This window comes from Bombina bombina, chromosome 5 (genome assembly GCF_027579735.1).
Source record: "Bombina bombina isolate aBomBom1 chromosome 5, aBomBom1.pri, whole genome shotgun sequence".
NCBI classification, from domain to species: Eukaryota; Metazoa; Chordata; class Amphibia; order Anura; family Bombinatoridae; genus Bombina; species Bombina bombina.
The window spans coordinates 536,115,293-536,136,941 of record NC_069503.1 but is presented as its reverse complement, the minus strand read 5'-3'; the positions used below and the strand labels follow the sequence as shown (position 1 = coordinate 536,136,941).

Genomic DNA, 21,649 nt, shown 5'->3' with positions numbered 1-21,649 from the left:
AAAGTCTGCAGACTTAGAAAGTCCGCCTCCCAGTTCTCTACTCCTGGGATAAGGATAGCTGAGAGATGGCAAGAGTGAACCTCTGCCCAAAGAATTATCTTGGAAACCTCCATCATTGCCAGGGGACTCCTCGTTCCCCCCTGATGGTTGATATAGGCTACAGTCGTGATATTGTTCGACTGAAATCTGATGAATCTGACCGCAGCTAGTTGAGGCCAAGCCTGAAGAGCATTGAATATCGCTCTTAGCTCCAGAATGTTTATCAGAAGGAGGGCCTCCTCCTGAGTCCACGAACCCTGAGCCTTCAGGGAATTCCGGACTGCGCCCCAGCCCAGAAGGCTGGCATCTGTCATCACTATAGTCCACTCTGGCCTGTGGAAACTCATTCCCCTGGACAGATGGACCCGAGATTACCACCAGAGAAGAGAATCCCTGGTCTCTTGATCCAGATTTAACAGAGGAGACAAATCTGTGTAGTCCCATCCCACTGATTGAGCATGCAAACTTGCAGTGGTCTGAGATGTAGGCGGGCAAACGGAACTATGTCCATTGCCGCTACCATCAGGCCGATCATTTCCATACACTGAGCCACTGACGGCCGATAAGTGGAATGAAGAGCACAGCAAGAAGTTAGAAGTTTTGATATCCTGACCTCTGTCAGAAAAATTTTCATTTCTACTGAATCTATCAGAGTTCCTAGGAAGGAAACTCTTGTGAGAGGGGAGAGTGAACTCTTTTCTCTGTTCACCTTCCACCCGTGAGACCTCAGAAAGGCCAGAACAATGTCCGTATGGGACTTGGAGATTTGAAAATTCGACGCCTGGATCAGGATGTCGTCTAGGTAAGGAGCCACCGCTATGCCCCGCGGCCTTAGAACCGCTAGTAGAGACCCTAGAACCTTCGTAAAGATTCTTGGTGCCGTGGCTAATCCGAAGGGAAGAGCCACAAACTGGTAATGCCTGTCTAAGAAGGCGAACCTGAGGAACTGATGATGATCTCTGTGAATCGGAATAAGAAGATAAGCATCCTTTAAGTCCACGGTAGTCATATATTGACCCTCCTGGATCATAGGGAGGATGGTTCGGATTGTCTCCATCTTGAAAGATGGGACCCTGAGAAATTTGTTTAGGATCTTGAGATCCAAGATTGGTCTGAACGTTCCCTCTTTTTTGGGAACTATAAACAGGTTTGAATAGAAACCCTGTCCCTGTTCCTCCCTTGGAACTGGGTGGATCACTCCCATAACCAGTAGGTCTTGAACGCAACGTAAGAATGCCTCTCTCTTTATCTGGTTTGCAGATAGTTGTGAGAGGTGAAATCTCCCCTTTGGAGATGAACCTTTGAAATCCAGAAGATATCCCTGGGAAACAATCTCTAATGCCCAGGGATCCTGGACGTCTCTTGCCCAAGCCTGAGCGAAGAGAGAAAGTCTGCCCCCTACTAGATCCGGTCCCGGATCGGGGGTTACTCCTTCATGCTGTCTTAGAGGCAGCAGCAGGTTTTTTGGCATGCTTCCCCTTGTTCCAAGCCTGGTTAGGTCTCCAGACTGGTTTGGACTGGGCGAAATTTCCCTCTTGTTTTGCATTAGAGGAAGCTGAAGCTGCGCCACTCTTGAAGTTTTTGAAAAGGAACGAAAATTATTCTGTTTGGTCCTTAACTTATTGGACCTATCCTGAGGAAGGGCGTGACCTTTTCCTCCAGTAATATCAGATCTCCTTCAGACCAGGCCCGAATAGGGTCTGTCCCTTGAAGGGGATGTTAAGAAGCTTAGACTTTGAAGTAACGTCTGCTGACCAGGACTTAAGCCATAGCGCCCTGCGCGCCAGAATGTCAAAACCTGAATTCTTAGCCGTTAGCTTGGTTAAATGAAAAACAGCGTCAGAGATAAAGGAATTAGCCAACTTAAGAGCTTTAATCCTGTCTAAAATCTCATCTAACGGGGTCTCCACCTGTAGAGCCTCCTCAAGAGACTCGGACCAAAAAGCTTCTGCAGCAGTGACTGGGGCAATGCATGCAAGAGGCTGGAGAATAAAACCTTGATGTATAAAAAATTTCTTAAGGGGACCCTCCAATTTTTTATCCATAGGATCTAGGAAAGCACAACTGTCCTCGACGGGGATAGTTGTACACTTAGCTAGGGTAGAGACTGCTCCCTCGACCTTAGCGACCGTCTGCCACGAGTCCTGTATGGCGGCATCTATGGGAAAAATCTTTTTAAAAGCAGGAGGGGGAGAGAACGACACACCTGGTCTATCCCATTCCTTAGTAATAATTTCCGAAAACCTCTTAGGGACTGGAAAAACATCAGTGTAAACAGGCACTGCAAAGTATTTGTCCATCTTACACAATTTCTCTGGAACTACAACGGGTTCACAGTCATCCAGAGTCGCTAAAACCTCCCTAAGCAATAAGCGGAGGTGTTCGAGCTTAAATTTAAACGCTGTCATTTCAGAGTCAGACTGAAGCAACGCCTTCCCTGAATCTGAAATATCACCCACAGATAGAAGCTCTCCTCCTGCCTCAGCTTCTGAGTATTGTGAGGGTATATCGGACACAGGTATTAAAGCGTCAGAAAGCTCTGTATTTGTTCTAGCCCCAGAGCTGTCTCGCTTTCCTTGTAACCCTGGCAGTTTGGACAATACCTCTGAGAGGGTAGCATTCATAACTGCCACCATGTCCTGTAAGGTAAAAGAATTAGACGCGCTAGATGTACTTGGCGTCACTTGAGCGGGAGTTGTAGGTTCTGACACATGGGGAGAGCTAGATGGCATAATCTCCCTTTTTTCAGTCAGAGAATACTCTGGAGATAAATCTTTAAGCGCCATAATATGGTCTTTATAGTTTATAGAAATTTCAGTACATTTGGTACACATTCTAAGAGGGGGTTCCACAATGGCTTCCAAACATATTGAACAAGGAGTTTCCTCTATATCACACATGTTTAACAGACTAGTAATGAGACAAGCAAGCTTGGAAAACACTTTAATAAATGTGAAACAGCAATTAAATAAAAACGTTACTGTGCCTTTAAGAGAAAAAAACTAGCACTTAAACTGCAAAACAGTGTAAAAATATAGTGAAGTCTTTGAAATTTTTACAGTGTGTGTAGGGGACTAAAGCAACATTGCACCCACTTGCAAATGGATGATTAACCCCTTAGCCCCCAAACCGGACCTTGCCACAGCTCTGCTGAGGCTCCTACCTGCCCTCAAATATGATTTAGGGAAGAAATAAACCCTCTATAGTGGTCCTCAGATGCCAGAGGACTCCTCTAGGGAAGCTGGATGTCTCAGTCTGAAGGAAACTGCGCATCTAGAGCGCGAAAATAGGCCCCTCCCACCCTGTACTGGATGCCAGAGGGGCCTTAAGAAAATACTCCTAGGAGTATCTGACTAGCCATGTGGAAAACTAGGCCCCAAATAAAGACTTATCTCCCTTAGAGAAAAAACGTCCTATTTATTAAACATGTAAACATTTTGTCACTAAGTAATAGGAGTATTAACATGAGTATTACCCTGTTTTGTAAGCATGATCCCAGTCGTTGTTAAATCACTGCATCAGGCTTACCTCAATTACACAAGGCTGTGTCAGCATTTTCTAGAACTTATTATCTCTCTAGAAATAAAAATATTGAACATACCTCAAAGCAGGTAATCTGCAGACCGTTCCCCAACTGAAGTTTTCCCATACTCTTCAGTTATGTGTGAGAACAGCAATGGACCTTAGTTACAAACCACTAAGATCATCAACCTCCAGGCAGAATTCTTCTTCTAATTTCTGCCTGAGAGAAAAACAGTACAACGCCGGTACCTTTTAAAAATAACAAACTTTTGATTGAAGGTAAAACTACACTAAGTCACCACATATCTCTTGATACTTCCTATCTTGTCGAGAGTTGCAAGAGAATGACTGGAGGTGGGGGTTAGGGTAGGAGCTATATAGACAGCTCTGCTGTGGGTATCCTCTTGCAGCTTCCTGTTGGGAAGGAGAATATCCCACAAGTAATGGATGAACCCGTGGACTGGATACACCTTACAAGAGAAAAAAAAACTCTGTACAGTACTCTAAAAAAAACAAATTGTAAAATGTCAAGGCTATTAAAACAAACAAAATAAAAACTTGAAATCTATTGGAAACCTCATGAATGAATTGTTAATCAACTTGCTATACTGACAATATTTTTTGTGTGTATTTATTGTCCCTTAAAAGTGATATGAAAAATAATTTTGCGATCAGACAGAGCATATCATTTTAAACAGGTTTCCAATTTACTTCTTTTATTAAATTTGCTTTGTTCCCGTGATATTTAAATGGCCAATTTGCAGCCCTCCTGTATCATGTGACAGCCATCAGCCAATAACAGACCCGTATATGGATACATTATGAACTCTTGCACATGCTCAGTTGTAGCTGGTGCATCAGAAATTGTGCATACTAAAAGAATGTGCACAATTTTATAATAGAAGTATATTGGAAAATCTCTTAAAACTGCATGCTCTATCTGAATCATGAAAGTTTAATTTTGGCTTTAGCGTCCATTTAAATTGTCTCTCTCTACTTTTTCTTTCCTTTGGTTTCACTGAATATGGAATACAGAATTTTTACCACAACAAGGATCCTAGATTCATATCAATGGAGATTTTACAACTATACTGAAATCCATAAGCCTATATATACTATATATGTATGTACCAAACATATACAGTCATTTGAAAAAGTAAGTACACCCTCTTTGAATTCTATGGTTTTATGTATCAGGACATAATAACAATCATCTGGTCCTTAGCAGGTCTTAAAGTTAGGTAAATACAACCTCAGATGAACAACACATGAAGTATAGCACCGGGTCACAATTTATTTTAAGACCTGCTAAGGATGAGATGATTGATACGAAAAACCATAGTACTCAAAGAGGGTGTACTATCTTTTTCACACGACTGTACATTCCTCTAGAGTCACTTTTGTGTATATGATTGTTTACTGTCAAGTCATAATTAGACATTCATGATTTAGACAGAGCATACAATTTAAACAACTTTCCAATGTACTATTATTTAATTTGCTTCCTCTTGTTATCCTTTGCTGAAAGGTTTATCTAGGTAAGCTCAGGAGCAGCAAATAACCTAGGTTCTAGCTGCTGATTGGTGGCTGCCTATATTTACCGATTGACATTGGCTCACCCATGTGTTCAGTTAAAACCAGAAGTGCATTGCTGCTCCTTCAACAAATGATACCAAGAAAATGAAACAAATTTGATAATAGAAGCCGGAAAGTTTTTTAAAATTGTATGTTCTGGGGGCGTGTCCGAGCAGTGATCCTGAGTGGTCGCATCTCCTAGAGCTCAAACTGAATCACTAAACATCCGCCGATTTTTGGTGAAAAACTCACAGCAGAGACATCTATGCTGTAGATCTTTATATCCTTCTTCATCGTACGAGCCTGATTTTAACTGCCCAAGCTGTTTTATTGAAATTAGAGCTCAGGGTCAAACGTCAAAGGCCTGGAGCAGCGGCTCAATACAAATAGTGCTTTCCTCCTCGGTCACCTGATTATTCAGCCTTAACTGCACAAAACAAAGCGTTGTACGACTATCACGTTTAAAACTTAGGAATGAAGAGAACAACTATGGATAATGGCCATTATCGATGAAAACAGACTACTAGATTTCTCCGACCGCCATCTTGAAAAGATCGAGAGCCTCATGCACTCTTTAATGGAAAGGGCCCCATACGATAACTTGCTCCAGCTATTTACCATAAAACTCATAAATATGGAGGCGGAAGACACATCAAGCACCACAGTCGACATTGCTTACATACCAAAGACTGAGATGCCTGCTTTAAAAGGAGTGGATCTGCTATACAGACCCTGCCTCAGATACCACGCTACATTCACAAGCCACACAAGAAAACACTGCCTTCCAGCCATACAACAGGGCTATGAGCCTGAAAATACTGGGCAGAATAACATAGCAACCGCAGCACAAGTACTACTCACTTGGAACTGCACAGCAGGGTGCAAAGCTGTCTGCGAGAACCGGGATGCGGCACAAACAAGAACAGACTACCTCACGACTTTGCAGGGCCCGCCATTTAAATGGCTCAACAATGCAGCATCACAAACAAGCAAGTCTGATTGCATGAACTAGACAGATACTGCCAATAAAAACACCATGATCGCACTTGAGGGCCCATCTTATGTAACCAAAAAACTGCAACCTTTTCGGCTTCAGCCGCTCCGAACAACGCCAAGAACCTGAGCAAAGACCATACTACAAGAGGGCACCGGTTCATGTTTCCGATAAGCTCAACTCTAAAGCTAAATACGGAATACCATTGCGGTCCTACAACCAAGAAGAGCAGCAACTACGCTTCAGGAACACACTCTTTAATGACGGCTGAAAGCCCACTCTTCAAAGATCCAGGAACTGGTTAAGATACAAAGAGGGGCTATATAATATACTTGCATCGTCATGAAAAACCCCTCTCACCATATCCTGACAAGCCGGGTATAGCTTGCACATAAACACATTCTCAATAGTAACAAACTAGTCACTAAGAGAATTCGATGTGTACTAACTCATCTACATAGCCCATAAAAAGTTACAAGACCTGTGTTTTATGGTAATAGGGTGATTTAGTTCTCAATGTTTTTATGTCTGTAATTACTTATTTAGTATGTTTAGAAGTCTGACAGTTATCAATACAGTACTAAGAGGGTGTGATGTGTACTAATCCATATATATAGTCCATAATAAGTTAAAAGACCCATGTCTTATGGTAATAGGGTGATCAGTTCTCAAAGTTTTTATATCTGTAATCATTTGTTATTTAGTATATTCAAAAGTCTGACAGTTATCAGTACAATACTTATCCACCTTTGTTAGAAACATTAAGCAAATTGAAATGCTTCATTGAGTCGTAGTGATAACAAAGGACTCAAAGCAAATAGGGAGCCTTACAAAAATATATATACTATGACCTTAAAAGAGCCCTATCTAACACTTTGTCTCCTTCTCTGAAGAATAGGGGTTAAAGAGACATTATACACTCATTTTTTCTTTGTATAAATGTTTTGTAGATGATCTATTTATATAGCCCATATGTTTTTTTTTTTAAATTAATGTATAGTTTTGCTTATTTTTAAATAACATTGCTCTGATTTTCAGACTCCTAACCAAGCCCCAAAGTTTTATGTGAATACGCTCGACTACCTACTCCAGCTTGCTCCTGTTTGTGTAAAGGGTCTTTTCATATGCAAAAGAAGGGGGAGGGGGGAGTGTCTTATTTGCCACTTGTAGTGGGCTTTCCAGATACCTTTTCAACAGAGGCAAACTGACAGCTTCTAAGTAAGTTTTTAAACAGTTTTATACTGGATTTTTATATCAGTATCTGTGCATATTATTCTTTATAGTAGTGTCTATTACATGCAGTTAAATGAAAATGAGTGTATACTGTCCCTTTAAGATAGCTTTCTTTAAAAACAAAACTTATGACGTTGCTGTTAGCTGCCAAGACAGCAACCCAGTATCAACAATACCAATAAGCTGACAAACACATCTGAAAACAGTATGTGTCCCCTTTCTTGGGAGCAACTCTTTCTTATTATCCCTGTAATATTCACTTACACTATACAACCAGGCTGGATTGTATTAATATCACCACACATGGCATAATACTATCACAGAACCAAATATCTTTATCAACCTTATAGCTGTATCTTTGGCATTGCCCGCCTGGTAACATCAACATTAGACAGGGAGAAGGAACAAATCATACATATACCCTCATGGCTCACTATAACCCCTCCCCTAATTTAAAATGGTAAACATCACAATGATGATATCTGTGTTATCTAATAGCTATCCACATAGGATTTATGTAAGTTTATATTAGCAACATAGCCGTACAAGTGCTGTTACACATAAAATGGTTGTATGCCATTCTGACTCTTTGTATCTCACTTCATATATTTTAAATTGGCCTTGCCAATATAACATTTCTTTCTGCTTTTTATTTTTTCTTGAGATACATTTTTTTTGTTATTGTTGTTCCATCTATCTTTATCCCCACATTATCGATATATACTTTACCGCAGGTCCAAGAGTGACTCTTCAAGTACAAGGGGAAGAAACAAAAAGAGGACTGGATAATTATACGATTAATACAAACTACCAGATATGATGTAAATATTTGACACGTTTGTTTATTACGCTGTATTTGCTTTTATTGTATTGTCCTCAAAAAAAAATAATAAATAATAATTATATAAAATTGTATCTTCTACCTAAATCATGAACGAAAAATGTTGGGTTTCATGTCCCTTTAAGCTTCAAAAATAATTACACTTATATGTTTGAACTTGAAGATAAACAGATATACAGAAAAATATGTAAAACATGGGTAGAATGCATAAGAACATGTTTTAAAATCGACAAAATATATATATATATAACCCCCCCCCCCAGATATGTATAATTTATGAGTATAGGTTATATGTAATTTCTGAGTATAGGTTAAATGTATTATGTTTTATATTCAATCTTTAATAAGCCAAAAGTGCAGGCATCAGTCATACTTACTGGATCAGTGATCATAGCCCGAAAGTGTGAAGCCAAGGCTAGGAAGGCCAGAATGTTGAACACTATCCCATTGATGGCGCTGTAAATTAGGTTCTTTGATGGCAGCAGCATAACAAAAATGACCACAAACTCAGCATAGAAAACCAGCATCCAAGTCACTACGGCACACGCAATGCCACAGCCATCTTTGATAAACCAAACTTTACCCATGGAGTCAATGGGAGGGGGTGGGATGCACTTTTCAGGATGGAGGTACTCTGCAGTCCTTTCAATGTCTCGGAAGCGGTGGGTTGAGGCTTTCATTATAAGCTATATAGTCCATATTCTACCCTGAAAGAGAGGAATATTAAGACTCTATAAAGCTAGATGCAACACAGAAAAACTAAGAAAAACTTACAAATAAGCATAATCATGTCTATTACCAAGCACATATATATATATATATATAATATCCCAGATGGATCCAGCACTCTCATAACCCTTTAACAGCTTCCGGGGTGCACTTAAACCTATGCATAGAATGCTCTCAAAATAAGGCGTTTGTAATCAGTAAAATGTTTTACTTTAGTAAACGTTTTCAGGGTTGCCCCCATCCTAAGACTTGATTTTTTTACGGATTACAAACGGAGAGTGCCTTTTTTTGAGAATATATATATATATATATATATATATATATATATATATATATATATATATATATATATATATATATATATATATATATATATATATATATATAAATATAAATTAATACAAAATTTTTGCATAGAAAATTAGCACATCTAGGCAAGTTCCCCGCTTGCTTTTCCCCAATAAAACTCCATATACATTGTTACCAATGCACAAGAGGATTCTTTTGTTTTTGCTTCAAATACTGTTTTAACACAGTGATCCCTTAAAGGGCCACTGTAAGTAAATATTTTCTATGCCTGTTACTAACTAACTACCCCAAATACGCTTTTTATCAATAGCATTTCATTAACATATCTCTACCGTATATCAGAAATCTTGTCTGCAAATTTAATTGTTTTCCAAACCCACTCCGTGGGTATCCTTTGCTCTGTACCAATCCGTTTACAATACCTAGGTTTCAAAATGGCGCTTTAAACACAAAGTTATTGGTTTAAGTATTTTGAACATGCAGTGCTGAAAATAGTGGGCAGGATAACGTGACATCATCGGCGAATAAAAGATATAACTTTTAGAACGTTATGAAACTTCGTTTTGGAGAAAATATAGGTCAGTAGGTTTTAATTAATGTTTATTAACTTTAATATGTTAGTTGTTTAGCTTAAAAATTATAACAGAAAGTAATCCTTTAACAGGATTATTGTAGCAACACAGAAACCACTCACTAGACAAGCTTGTTTTGTTCTTTTTAGAACTCGTCAGTAGGAGATAGATTTCTGGTTGCTGCTTTGGTAAAGCTAATTTCAGGGTTAAATCAAAATTCATTACAATTATGGGGGGGATAAAAAACAGATTAAAATCCTCCATGTCTCAAAAGTAAATCAATACAAATTTTTGCATAGAAAATTAGCACATCTAGGCAAGTTCTCCGCTTTAACCCTGAAATTAGCTTTACCAAAGCAGCAACCAGAAATCTATCTCCTACTGACAAGTTCTAAAACGAACGAAACAAGCTGTCTAGTGAGTGGTTTCTGTGTTGCTACAATAATCCTGTTAAGAGACCGCTGTGTTAAAACAGTATTTGAAGCAAAAAAAACTGAGATTTTGCATATCTAATTTGCATATCTTACCCAGAATCCTCGTGTGCATTGAGTATTGATTTACTTTTGAGACATGGTGGATTTTAATTTCAGTTTTTTATTTCCCCCCAAATTTTTAATGAATTTTGGTATGTCTCAAAATTAAATCAATGTAAATATTTGCATAGGAAATTAGCACATCTAGGCAATTGAGACATGGAGGATTTTAATTTCAGTTTTTTATCTCCCCCCATAATTTTAATGAATTTTGGTTTAACCTTGAAAATAGCTTTACCAATGCAGCAACCAGAAATCTATCTCCTACTGATGAGTTCCAAAAAGAACAAAACAGGCTGTCTAGTGAGTGATTTCTAGTTTGCTGCAATAATCCTGTTAAAAGGATAGCTGTGTTCTCAGTATTTTGAAGCAAAAAAAAATGAGAATTTGCATATCTAATTTGCATATCTTACCCAGAATTCTCTTCTGCATTGGTAACATTGCATATAAGGTATTTCTGGGGAAAAGCGAGCAGGGAATCTTGCCTAGATGTGCTAATTTCCTATGCAAATATTTACATTGATTTAATTTTGCGACATGGAGGATTTTAATTTCAGTTTTTTATCTCCCCCCATAATTTTAATGAATTTTGGTTTAACCTTGAAAATAGTTTTACCAATGCAGCAACCAGAAATCTATCTCCTACTGATGAGTTCCAAAAAGAAAGAAACAGGCTGTCTAGTGAGTGATTTCTAGTTTGCTGCAATAATCCTGTTAAAAGGATAGCTGTGTTAAAACAGTATTTTGAAGCAAAAAAACTGAGAATTTGCATATCTAATTTCCATATCTTACCCAAAATTCTCTTTTGCATTGGTAACATTGTATATGAGGTATTTCTGGGGAAAAGCGAGTGGGGAATCTTGCCTAGATGTGCTAATTTCCTATTCAAATATTTACATTGATTATATATATATGTGCAAAATGATATAGAGTTACCACAGCGGTAAACTAAGATAGAATACGTTAAGAGAAAACTCATTTTTCAGTTTTTCAATAAATTCAAAAGGTACTCACAAAGAGAACCTCAATATGACAACTTTGTGGTGTTGTTCCGGCTGCTCTTTAACTTACTGATCAGTATATTTTTTTTAGTTTTTATTTAGATTCTATTTCTACAACAGTTTTTAAGTTTGTTTTAAATACATTCATTACACTGAATTCATTCAATTATACAGAATATGAATAGTAGATACGGTGAAGCTGATCACCTTTTCTGCTAACCCATGAACGTCTGAATTCATACTGTTTACTAACGATACCTCATACATATTGAGGTTCCCTTTGTGAGTACCTTTGTTTATGTAATAAAGCGTCATTTAGTTTATACAGAGTCACACTATGTTCACTTTGCTTTAACTTCTCCTACATGCACATATTCAATCCCACGGAGAGGGAACAGATTCACAACCAGTGTTTTCCAAGGGGCAAATCGTTACACGGAGATCTGACACCAATGATACCTCATATTTATTGAGGTTCCCTTTGTGAGTATATCAGTGTATTTTTCTGGCTAACGCTGTACCTTAACAGGATTACACTATATCTGCATCTCTCTTATTCTTCTATATGTGAACAACGCGAGGAACTAAGTCAAGTGGGAGGAACAGATCAGCAATCTGACACATACTTCCCAACGCCCAGTACCACGCCAAGAGATTTACTAGGAGAAAGAAACTGGTGTAATTCCAGCGATCAAACACTCTACACTTACCTCATTTGATTGAGGGTTTATATTGTAAGTAGCTAGGATAAGACACATACGAGGACCTCCTTAACCAGCTTTAAAGTGGGACTGTTCTTGAATTGAAAGACTCTCGCCTTTGTGTTAGAACCTTTCGGTCCTTATTGTTGAATAGTAAATAGACCGGGTGCTGTCTCTTATTTAATTTATTACCTGGGGTCAGACACCTAGCCATAAGGTTTTTTCTGAAAAGTAACTGAACAGATTAGATGTTTTATTTCAGATTGTCTTTAACACCGTACTTTCCTCTGTACATTTCATTTGTATCCATGCATCTATATTTATAATTCCTTGTAGTTACGTCCTGCTGATTAGAAAAAATATCCTGTTTCCATCTGTTAGATTATCTGAATATATCTAACCATAGCTGATTATTTGAATTTATAGAAAAACTGAAAAACGAGTTTTCACTTAACGTATTCTATCTTAGTTTAGTGCTGTGGTAACTGTATATCATTTTACACAAATTGTCTATTGAGTGATTAGAAGCGAGGGCTTACCTATCACTACAATTACTACTCTATAACAGCAGCTTTACTATTAGCTATTGAAAATAAGTAGTGCCTCCCAGTAGTCCTAATATATATATATATATATATATATATATATATATATATATATATATATATATATATATATATATATATATATATATATATATCGAGAAATAGATACGGGAGAGAAGCAAATGCTTTAAAATTTATATATAAGCTAGTGAACAAGGGTAACCTCCAATCGGTCCTTGTTGGTATTATAAGTACATATGGTGCAGGCCCTTAAATAGTATTATAATGTGTAATATAACAGAAGAACTCATCCTGGAAAATAGCCAGGTTGAAAAAAGACAGGGAAACAGCACTCTTTTGAAAAAACAATATTTTTACTAGCACGATTTATATACATAAGTGGTAAAGGGGATGGCAATCGGGAGTCCTGCCTCCACACTTGAACCGCAAGGATAGGCAAAGTACACTGTGTGTAAGATACAAAATAGTTTGCAACAACAATATTTATCAAAAAAAACAAATATTTATAATGGGACCTTCCGAGTCCAATATACAAAACCTGACCGGTCAGGGGATGTGCGGAACAAGTTGCGCAATATGTAAATGCAGCACAATACAAAGCTGACTTAAGTAAAGCCTGTCACACTTCCTACACCCAGCTGCACACAGCACCTCTGTGAAGAGGTAATTGCTGGGCAGGTAAAACGTAGTAAGGGATCTAAGAAAGTGATGACAGCTTTATAACAAGCGGGATAAGCTAGTCAGATATACCTTGCAAACTGTACATAGAAGAATTTATATTCAGAGGGGAAGTGTATTCCTGGGATCAACTACACCCTGCTGCAGCCGACGCCTCACTCAGGAGGTATAGCGGTCGGGCAGGTAGAAAAATGGGATCTAAGTGATCTTAATGGAAACACGCCCTCAGGATATGTACATAAGTAGATAGACCAGACATTTAAATCTTCATGTATGGATGACATGTATTGCAGACAAGGTATAAGTAAGTACATTCAAGAAAACAGCGTTATTGCATGCCATGCAGAAAAGCAATTAGGTGTGTTAGTATTCAGCATATGTCTGTCCATTTTAAGTTCCTAGAAAAAGCTGTGCCCCCTCTCGACAGAGTGGCGTTTGCCAGGTGCGAAATTCATGCACATAAGCCAAAGCTGATTCATGCAGTTAGCGGCAAGGAATGTAATGGAACCATACGACCTGATAGCTGAAATGACAAGTCGGCCGTGCCGAGTAGCTGTGAGTCCATGACATGTATGCCAAAATATGCCGAGTTTTGATTCTGACTTTGCTTTAAGAGTGCCTGGTAGTAAACCGCAGGGCTTGTTTGCAGATTCTTTGCTTAATGATCTTCACACGCACATCACGTGATCCGGTCGGCTGGACCTATGCCGACGCGCGTTTCACCCGTGCGTCCAAGTTGCTTAACAATAAGATATATTCCCAGCAACAGGGCACAGCTATGGGAGCAACATGTGCTCCCACTTATGCGTGTCTCCATCTAGGCATCTGGGAAATGGAAGAAGTGTACCAGAATCCCCTTTTCGACGAGAACATCCACATATGGCTACGATATGTGGATGATGTCTTCCTAGTCTGGGAAGGCTCAGAGCAGACCTTGAAAGAATTTGTGAATTCTCTAAATAAGAACAAGAGTAATATCTCACTTACCCTACAGTTTAGTAAGGAAGAAATATCCTTTTTGGATATAAATGTGAAGATTAAAGATGGCTGCCTGATGACAGAAAACTATCGCAAAAGCACGGCCACTAATAGCCTTCTTCACGCTTCTAGCCATCACCCAAGCCACCTAAAAAGGGGTATCCCTAAGGGCCAATTTCTCAGGCTACGCCGAAATTGTTCCACAAAAGGGAAGTACTATCAGCATGCGGCTGAAATGGAAAAAAGGTTTTTGAATAGAGGATATTCAAAGAGGATAGTGAAACAAGCCCTAACCGGTGCGGCCCATCTGAATAGGGATAGTCTTTTGGTACCCAAAGACAAGACTGGTGAATCATCAAAAATTAGATTGGTCACTGAGTATAATTGCCATTGGACCTCATTAAAACAGATTTTGGCACACAACTGGCACACTTTGACTAGTGATGAAGCAGTATCACGTGATGTTGGGGATTTTCCAAACATCACAGCCAAAAGGGCACCGAGTCTTAAAGACAAATTGGTGAGGAGCCAATATTTGTCGACTCCTAAACAACAAAATTGGTTGTCCAAACACAGATCCTATGGCAACCATCCCTGTGGGAAATGTGTTGCATGCAAGTATATGGTTAAGACCAAACAATTTGCAACACACACAGGAAAAACATATACTCTAAAACACTTTGTGAATTGCAACACGGAAGGGGTTGTTTACCTTCTTTCGTGTAGCTGCCCGCGTTATTACGTGGGAAAAACGAGAAGGGCCGTAAAAGACCGGATAACAGAGCACCGGGACGATGTGAAATATAAGAACCAGAAAAGTAACGTTGCCAAACATTACGAACACATGCATGACAGTAATCCTGACTCTCTCTCCTTTATCGGGATAGATAGGGGCATAACCAACAATAGAGGGGGGGATAATGACAGAATTCTCCTCCAAAAGGAATGCAGGTGGATCTCAGTTTTGGGTACCCAGCTTCCTGCAGGCCTCAATGACAAATTGGATATGGCCTGTTTTCTGTGAATGAACACATTCTCTAGCGTCTTGTACTATAGTAGGCTAAATTCTGTTAATTTTTAATAAAAAGACGATTGCAACATCAATATATTTATTATTTTCTCCTTTATATTTCTCTAAATTTCAATGTAAAGTAAGATAGATCCTTTTTTATTACTTCATATTTGAATATAGACACATTTTGGTTTTTCCTTAATTGTTGATACTTTGCAAATACTTGCAATACTTTCACCCGTCAGTAGAGGCGCAAAACGACACTAGGTATAAATAGAGTGACAGGTGCACCTTGGATATCACGCCCTGACGAAGCCCGTTAAGCAACTTGGACGCACGGGTGAAACGCGCGTCGGCATAGGTCCAGCCGACCGGATCACGTGATGTGCGTGTGAAGATCATTAAGCAAAGAATCTGCAAACAAGCCCTGCGGTTTACTACCAGGCACTCTTAAAGCAAAGTCAGAATCAAAACTCGGCATATTTTGGCATACATGTCATGGACTCACAGCTACTCGGCACGGCCGACTTGTCATTTCAGCTATCAGGTCGTATGGTTCCATTACATTCCTTGCCGCTAACTGCATGAATCAGCTTTGGCTTATGTGCATGAATTTCGCACCTGGCAAACGCCACTCTGTCGAGAGGGGGCACAGCTTTTTCTAGGAACTTAAAATGGACAGACATATGCTGAATACTAACACACCTAATTGCTTTTCTGCATGGCATGCAATAACGCTGTTTTCTTGAATGTACTTACTTATACCTTGTCTGCAATACATGTCATCCATACATGAAGATTTAAATGTCTGGTCTATCTACTTATGTACATATCCTGAGGGCGTGTTTCCATTAAGATCACTTAGATCCCATTTTTCTACCTGCCCGACCGCTATACCTCCTGAGTGAGGCGTCGGCTGCAGCAGGGTGTAGTTGATCCCAGGAATACACTTCCCCTCTGAATATAAATTCTTCTATGTACAGTTTGCAAGGTATATCTGACTAGCTTATCCCGCTTGTTATAAAGCTGTCATCACTTTCTTAGATCCCTTACTACGTTTTACCTGCCCAGCAATTACCTCTTCACAGAGGTGCTGTGTGCAGCTGGGTGTAGGAAGTGTGACAGGCTTTACTTAAGTCAGCTTTGTATTGTGCTGCATTTACATATTGCGCAACTTGTTCCGCACATCCCCTGACCGGTCAGGTTTTGTATATTGGACTCGGAAGGTCCCATTATAAATATTTGTTTTTTTTGATAAATATTGTTGTTGCAAACTATTTTGTATCTTACACACAGTGTACTTTGCCTATCCTTGCGGTTCAAGGGTGGAGGCAGGACTCCCGATTGCCATCCCCTTTACCACTTATGTATATAAATCGTGCTAGTAAAAATATTGTTTTTTCAAAAGAGTGCTGTTTCCCTGTCTTTTTTCAACCTGGCTATTTTCCAGGATGAGTTCTTCTGTTATATTACACATTATAATACTATTTAAGGGCCTGCACCATATGTACTTATAATACCAACAAGGACCGATTGGAGGTTACCCTTGTTCACTAGCTTATATATAAATTTTAAAGCATTTGCTTCTCTCCCGTATCTATTTCTCGATATTCTTTATTATTATACCAGGCTACTTAGGTTTATCCTAGCTTCCCTGGTCTCCGGTGAGATAGATCCCCTAGCTAAATAACCAGGAATATCATACATTGCCCTGGTAAAACTTTGGGGTTCCTTTTGGCATTCTGGATACCTTGTCTCCGGCTTTGAACCGTGAGGTTTTGGCATATATATTACTTTACAAGACGCTATTAGAATGGCATTTACATTTTCAGATGAAAATTGGGAGGCTGAACTTACAGCTTCACTATCTGTATCCAATTTGGAAGAGAGTCAGGATACTAGTAGCAATACACCAGTCAACATCTATGGTGCTTTTAAAAGCTATAAAAAACAACTTGTTAAACAAGTAAAACTTAGGGCTGAGACATCAAGCCTTGAGAATTATATTAAAATGAACATCATCCCGAGGGGTTTACGTCTTCGATTGGACCCTGGGACTAATCTGAGGGAAGACGAGGGAGGTGAAGAGTTTATGGAAGGTTGGAATTCCAGCCTCTCAGACTGCTCCATCATTTTGATGAAAAAAATGGTCATTCGTAACAAAGAAAGACTAGAAAAGACCATCACTCAGGCAGAGGAATCACTTAAACTGGTTAACACTTTTTCAAGTAATACAAACTTTGCAAAACTAAATGAGGAGATAAAAGAACAAATATCAAGGTTACAAACTGATATTAAATTAAGAAAAGGTAGGAAATTCTCGCGAGACAATGATGATTATAAAAATAAAAAAGTTTATAATTATCTGCCACAAAGAAGTTCCTACGACTCGGGTACTGATGGGTCAGATATAGAATCTGAGCACCGAAGATCTACCCGTAGGAACTCACAGTCTTTTTTAGGAGAAGGAGGAGAGGGGGAAGAAAAAGGAGGAGGAAAAGCAGCAGGTACACACTTAGAAGAGAGGAGGTATCCCTCCAGACAACGACGGCAACGGAGTTACGACCAGAACCAAACGAACTACCCTCGGGGCAGATCGCGAGGGTTTCGGGGTCGAAGGGGATATTGAATAATTCAGAAGAGGGTCTTCAGATAATCAATCTATCCTCCTTCAAATTGAATCTCATACATATAGAGGTTTTAAAAAAAGGATTGACCTTTTGTCCTACTAATTCACTTAATAAGTTTAAGTTTATTAAAGACCTACACCTATTTGCACGTCGGGTTGTACTATCGCAAATTATGAAAGGAAAGAGTAGACACCTAGTGGAGGATGTTGCTCTAAATAGAGAAGATACATCTAGCATATTGAACCTTCAGAGTCTTTTGGCAGATAGTGAAGGCAGCCAATATGTCCCCTCACAGATGGAAGACTCCATCCAGTATGAGAGGTTTCACTCTAATTTTAAGGCAAAATCCAAATACATGCCACAGCTATCCATGGTACCAGCTGTGAACATTTTCGTCAGAGAAGTTGAAAAACAAATCCTAGGACTACCCTTCACTGGATTGGTCAATGACAATCTAACAAAATCTGAAAGAAAGGCACTTAACCAGCTAATGAATGCCAAGGGCTTTGTAATAAAACCCGCGGATAAGGGTGGGAATTTGGTTCTCTGGGACGAAAACATGTATACTTTGGAGGTTAAACGTCAACTCTTGGATAAAACATTCTACAAGAGTTTAACGTTTAACCCGATCCCTGCATTACAATTTGCACTTTTCAATATTTTGAAAGAAGCAAAAAGCAAGGATATTATAACCTCCACAGAATTTAAGTACCTTTATCCAGAACATCCGGTGATGCCTGTATTTTACTGCATCCCTAAGATCCACAAAAATGCCAACCATCCTCCAGGTAGACCGATTGTGGCTGGCATAGGCAGCCTTACTGAAAATCTGGGCAACTACGTGGACTCCTTTCTTAGACCCTACCTCATCACCCTTCCATCATACATCATGGATACCTCGGATTTCCTACGTAAGATTGACAGGTTGGTGCTCCCCGAAAATGCCATCCTTGTCACCCTAGACGTGGAGGGACTATATTCATCAATCCCACACGAAGTAGGACTTAGGGCATGTAAGCATTTCCTATCGACGAGAGGTATGAGTGCTGTACAACATACTGACTTCGCGATTGAACTGCTAAAATTCACACTTACAAATAACATATTTATGTTTGACAATAAGATATATTCCCAGCAACAGGGCACAGCTATGGGAGCAACATGTGCTCCCACTTATGCGTGTCTCCATCTAGGCATCTGGGAAATGGAAGAAGTGTACCAGAATCCCCTTTTCGACGAGAACATCCACATATGGCTACGATATGTGGATGATGTCTTCCTAGTCTGGGAAGGCTCAGAGCAGACCTTGAAAGAATTTGTGAATTCTCTAAATAAGAACAAGAGTAATATCTCACTTACCCTACAGTTTAGTAAGGAAGAAATATCCTTTTTGGATATAAATGTGAAGATTAAAGATGGCTGCCTGATGACAGAAAACTATCGCAAAAGCACGGCCACTAATAGCCTTCTTCACGCTTCTAGCCATCACCCAAGCCACCTAAAAAGGGGTATCCCTAAGGGCCAATTTCTCAGGCTACGCCGAAATTGTTCCACAAAAGGGAAGTACTATCAGCATGCGGCTGAAATGGAAAAAAGGTTTTTGAATAGAGGATATTCAAAGAGGATAGTGAAACAAGCCCTAACCGGTGCGGCCCATCTGAATAGGGATAGTCTTTTGGTACCCAAAGACAAGACTGGTGAATCATCAAAAATTAGATTGGTCACTGAGTATAATTGCCATTGGACCTCATTAAAACAGATTTTGGCACACAACTGGCACACTTTGACTAGTGATGAAGCAGTATCACGTGATGTTGGGGATTTTCCAAACATCACAGCCAAAAGGGCACCGAGTCTTAAAGACAAATTGGTGAGGAGCCAATATTTGTCGACTCCTAAACAACAAAATTGGTTGTCCAAACACAGATCCTATGGCAACCATCCCTGTGGGAAATGTGTTGCATGCAAGTATATGGTTAAGACCAAACAATTTGCAACACACACAGGAAAAACATATACTCTAAAACACTTTGTGAATTGCAACACGGAAGGGGTTGTTTACCTTCTTTCGTGTAGCTGCCCGCGTTATTACGTGGGAAAAACGAGAAGGGCCATAAAAGACCGGATAACAGAGCACCGGGACGATGTGAAATATAAGAACCAGAAAAGTAACGTTGCCAAACATTACGAACACATGCATGACAGTAATCCTGACTCTCTCTCCTTTATCGGGATAGATAGGGGCATAACCAACAATAGAGGGGGGGATAATGACAGAATTCTCCTCCAAAAGGAATGCAGGTGGATCTCAGTTTTGGGTACCCAGCTTCCTGCAGGCCTCAATGACAAATTGGATATGGCCTGTTTTCTGTGAATGAACACATTCTCTAGCGTCTTGTACTATAGTAGGCTAAATTCTGTTAATTTTTAATAAAAAGACGATTGCAACATCAATATATTTATTATTTTCTCCTTTATATTTCTCTAAATTTCAATGTAAAGTAAGATAGATCCTTTTTTATTACTTCATATTTGAATATAGACACATTTTGGTTTTTCCTTAATTGTTGATACTTTGCAAATACTTGCAATACTTTCACCCGTCAGTAGAGGCGCAAAACGACACTAGGTATAAATAGAGTGACAGGTGCACCTTGGATATCACGCCCTGACGAAGCCCGTTAAGCAACTTGGACGCACGGGTGAAACGCGCGTCGGCATAGGTCCAGCCGACCGGATCACGTGATGTGCGTGTGAAGATCATTAAGCAAAGAATCTGCAAACAAGCCCTGCGGTTTACTACCAGGCACTCTTAAAGCAAAGTCAGAATCAAAACTCGGCATATTTTGGCATACATGTCATGGACTCACAGCTACTCGGCACGGCCGACTTGTCATTTCAGCTATCAGGTCGTATGGTTCCATTACATTCCTTGCCGCTAACTGCATGAATCAGCTTTGGCTTATGTGCATGAATTTCGCACCTGGCAAACGCCACTCTGTCGAGAGGGGGCACAGCTTTTTCTAGGAACTTAAAATGGACAGACATATGCTGAATACTAACACACCTAATTGCTTTTCTGCATGGCATGCAATAACGCTGTTTTCTTGAATGTACTTACTTATACCTTGTCTGCAATACATGTCATCCATACATGAAGATTTAAATGTCTGGTCTATCTACTTATGTACATATCCTGAGGGCGTGTTTCCATTAAGATCACTTAGATCCCATTTTTCTACCTGCCCGACCGCTATACCTCCTGAGTGAGGCGTCGGCTGCAGCAGGGTGTAGTTGATCCCAGGAATACACTTCCCCTCTGAATATAAATTCTTCTATGTACAGTTTGCAAGGTATATCTGACTAGCTTATCCCGCTTGTTATAAAGCTGTCATCACTTTCTTAGATCCCTTACTACGTTTTACCTGCCCAGCAATTACCTCTTCACAGAGGTGCTGTGTGCAGCTGGGTGTAGGAAGTGTGACAGGCTTTACTTAAGTCAGCTTTGTATTGTGCTGCATTTACATATTGCGCAACTTGTTCCGCACATCCCCTGACCGGTCAGGTTTTGTATATTGGACTCGGAAGGTCCCATTATAAATATTTGTTTTTTTTGATAAATATTGTTGTTGCAAACTATTTTGTATCTTACACACAGTGTACTTTGCCTATCCTTGCGGTTCAAGGGTGGAGGCAGGACTCCCGATTGCCATCCCCTTTACCACTTATGTATATA

General features: G+C 39.5%; 1 protein-coding gene across 4 annotated transcripts in view; it reads right to left on the bottom strand.

Annotated features, from left to right (window-relative positions):
- The window catches only part of ZDHHC3 (zinc finger DHHC-type palmitoyltransferase 3), a 161,695-nt gene that overhangs the window by 117,261 nt on the left and 22,785 nt on the right, over positions 1–21,649 (bottom strand). For all 4 annotated transcript variants that reach the window (XR_008402552.1, XM_053714466.1, XM_053714464.1 and 1 more), the window contains exon 2: positions 8,582–8,911. Coding sequence is in view for 3 of the 4 variants with exons in the window: in XM_053714466.1 (XP_053570441.1) it covers positions 8,582–8,884 (303 nt within the window). In the remaining variant the exon portion in view is untranslated. The remainder of the gene's footprint in view (positions 1–8,581; positions 8,912–21,649) is intronic.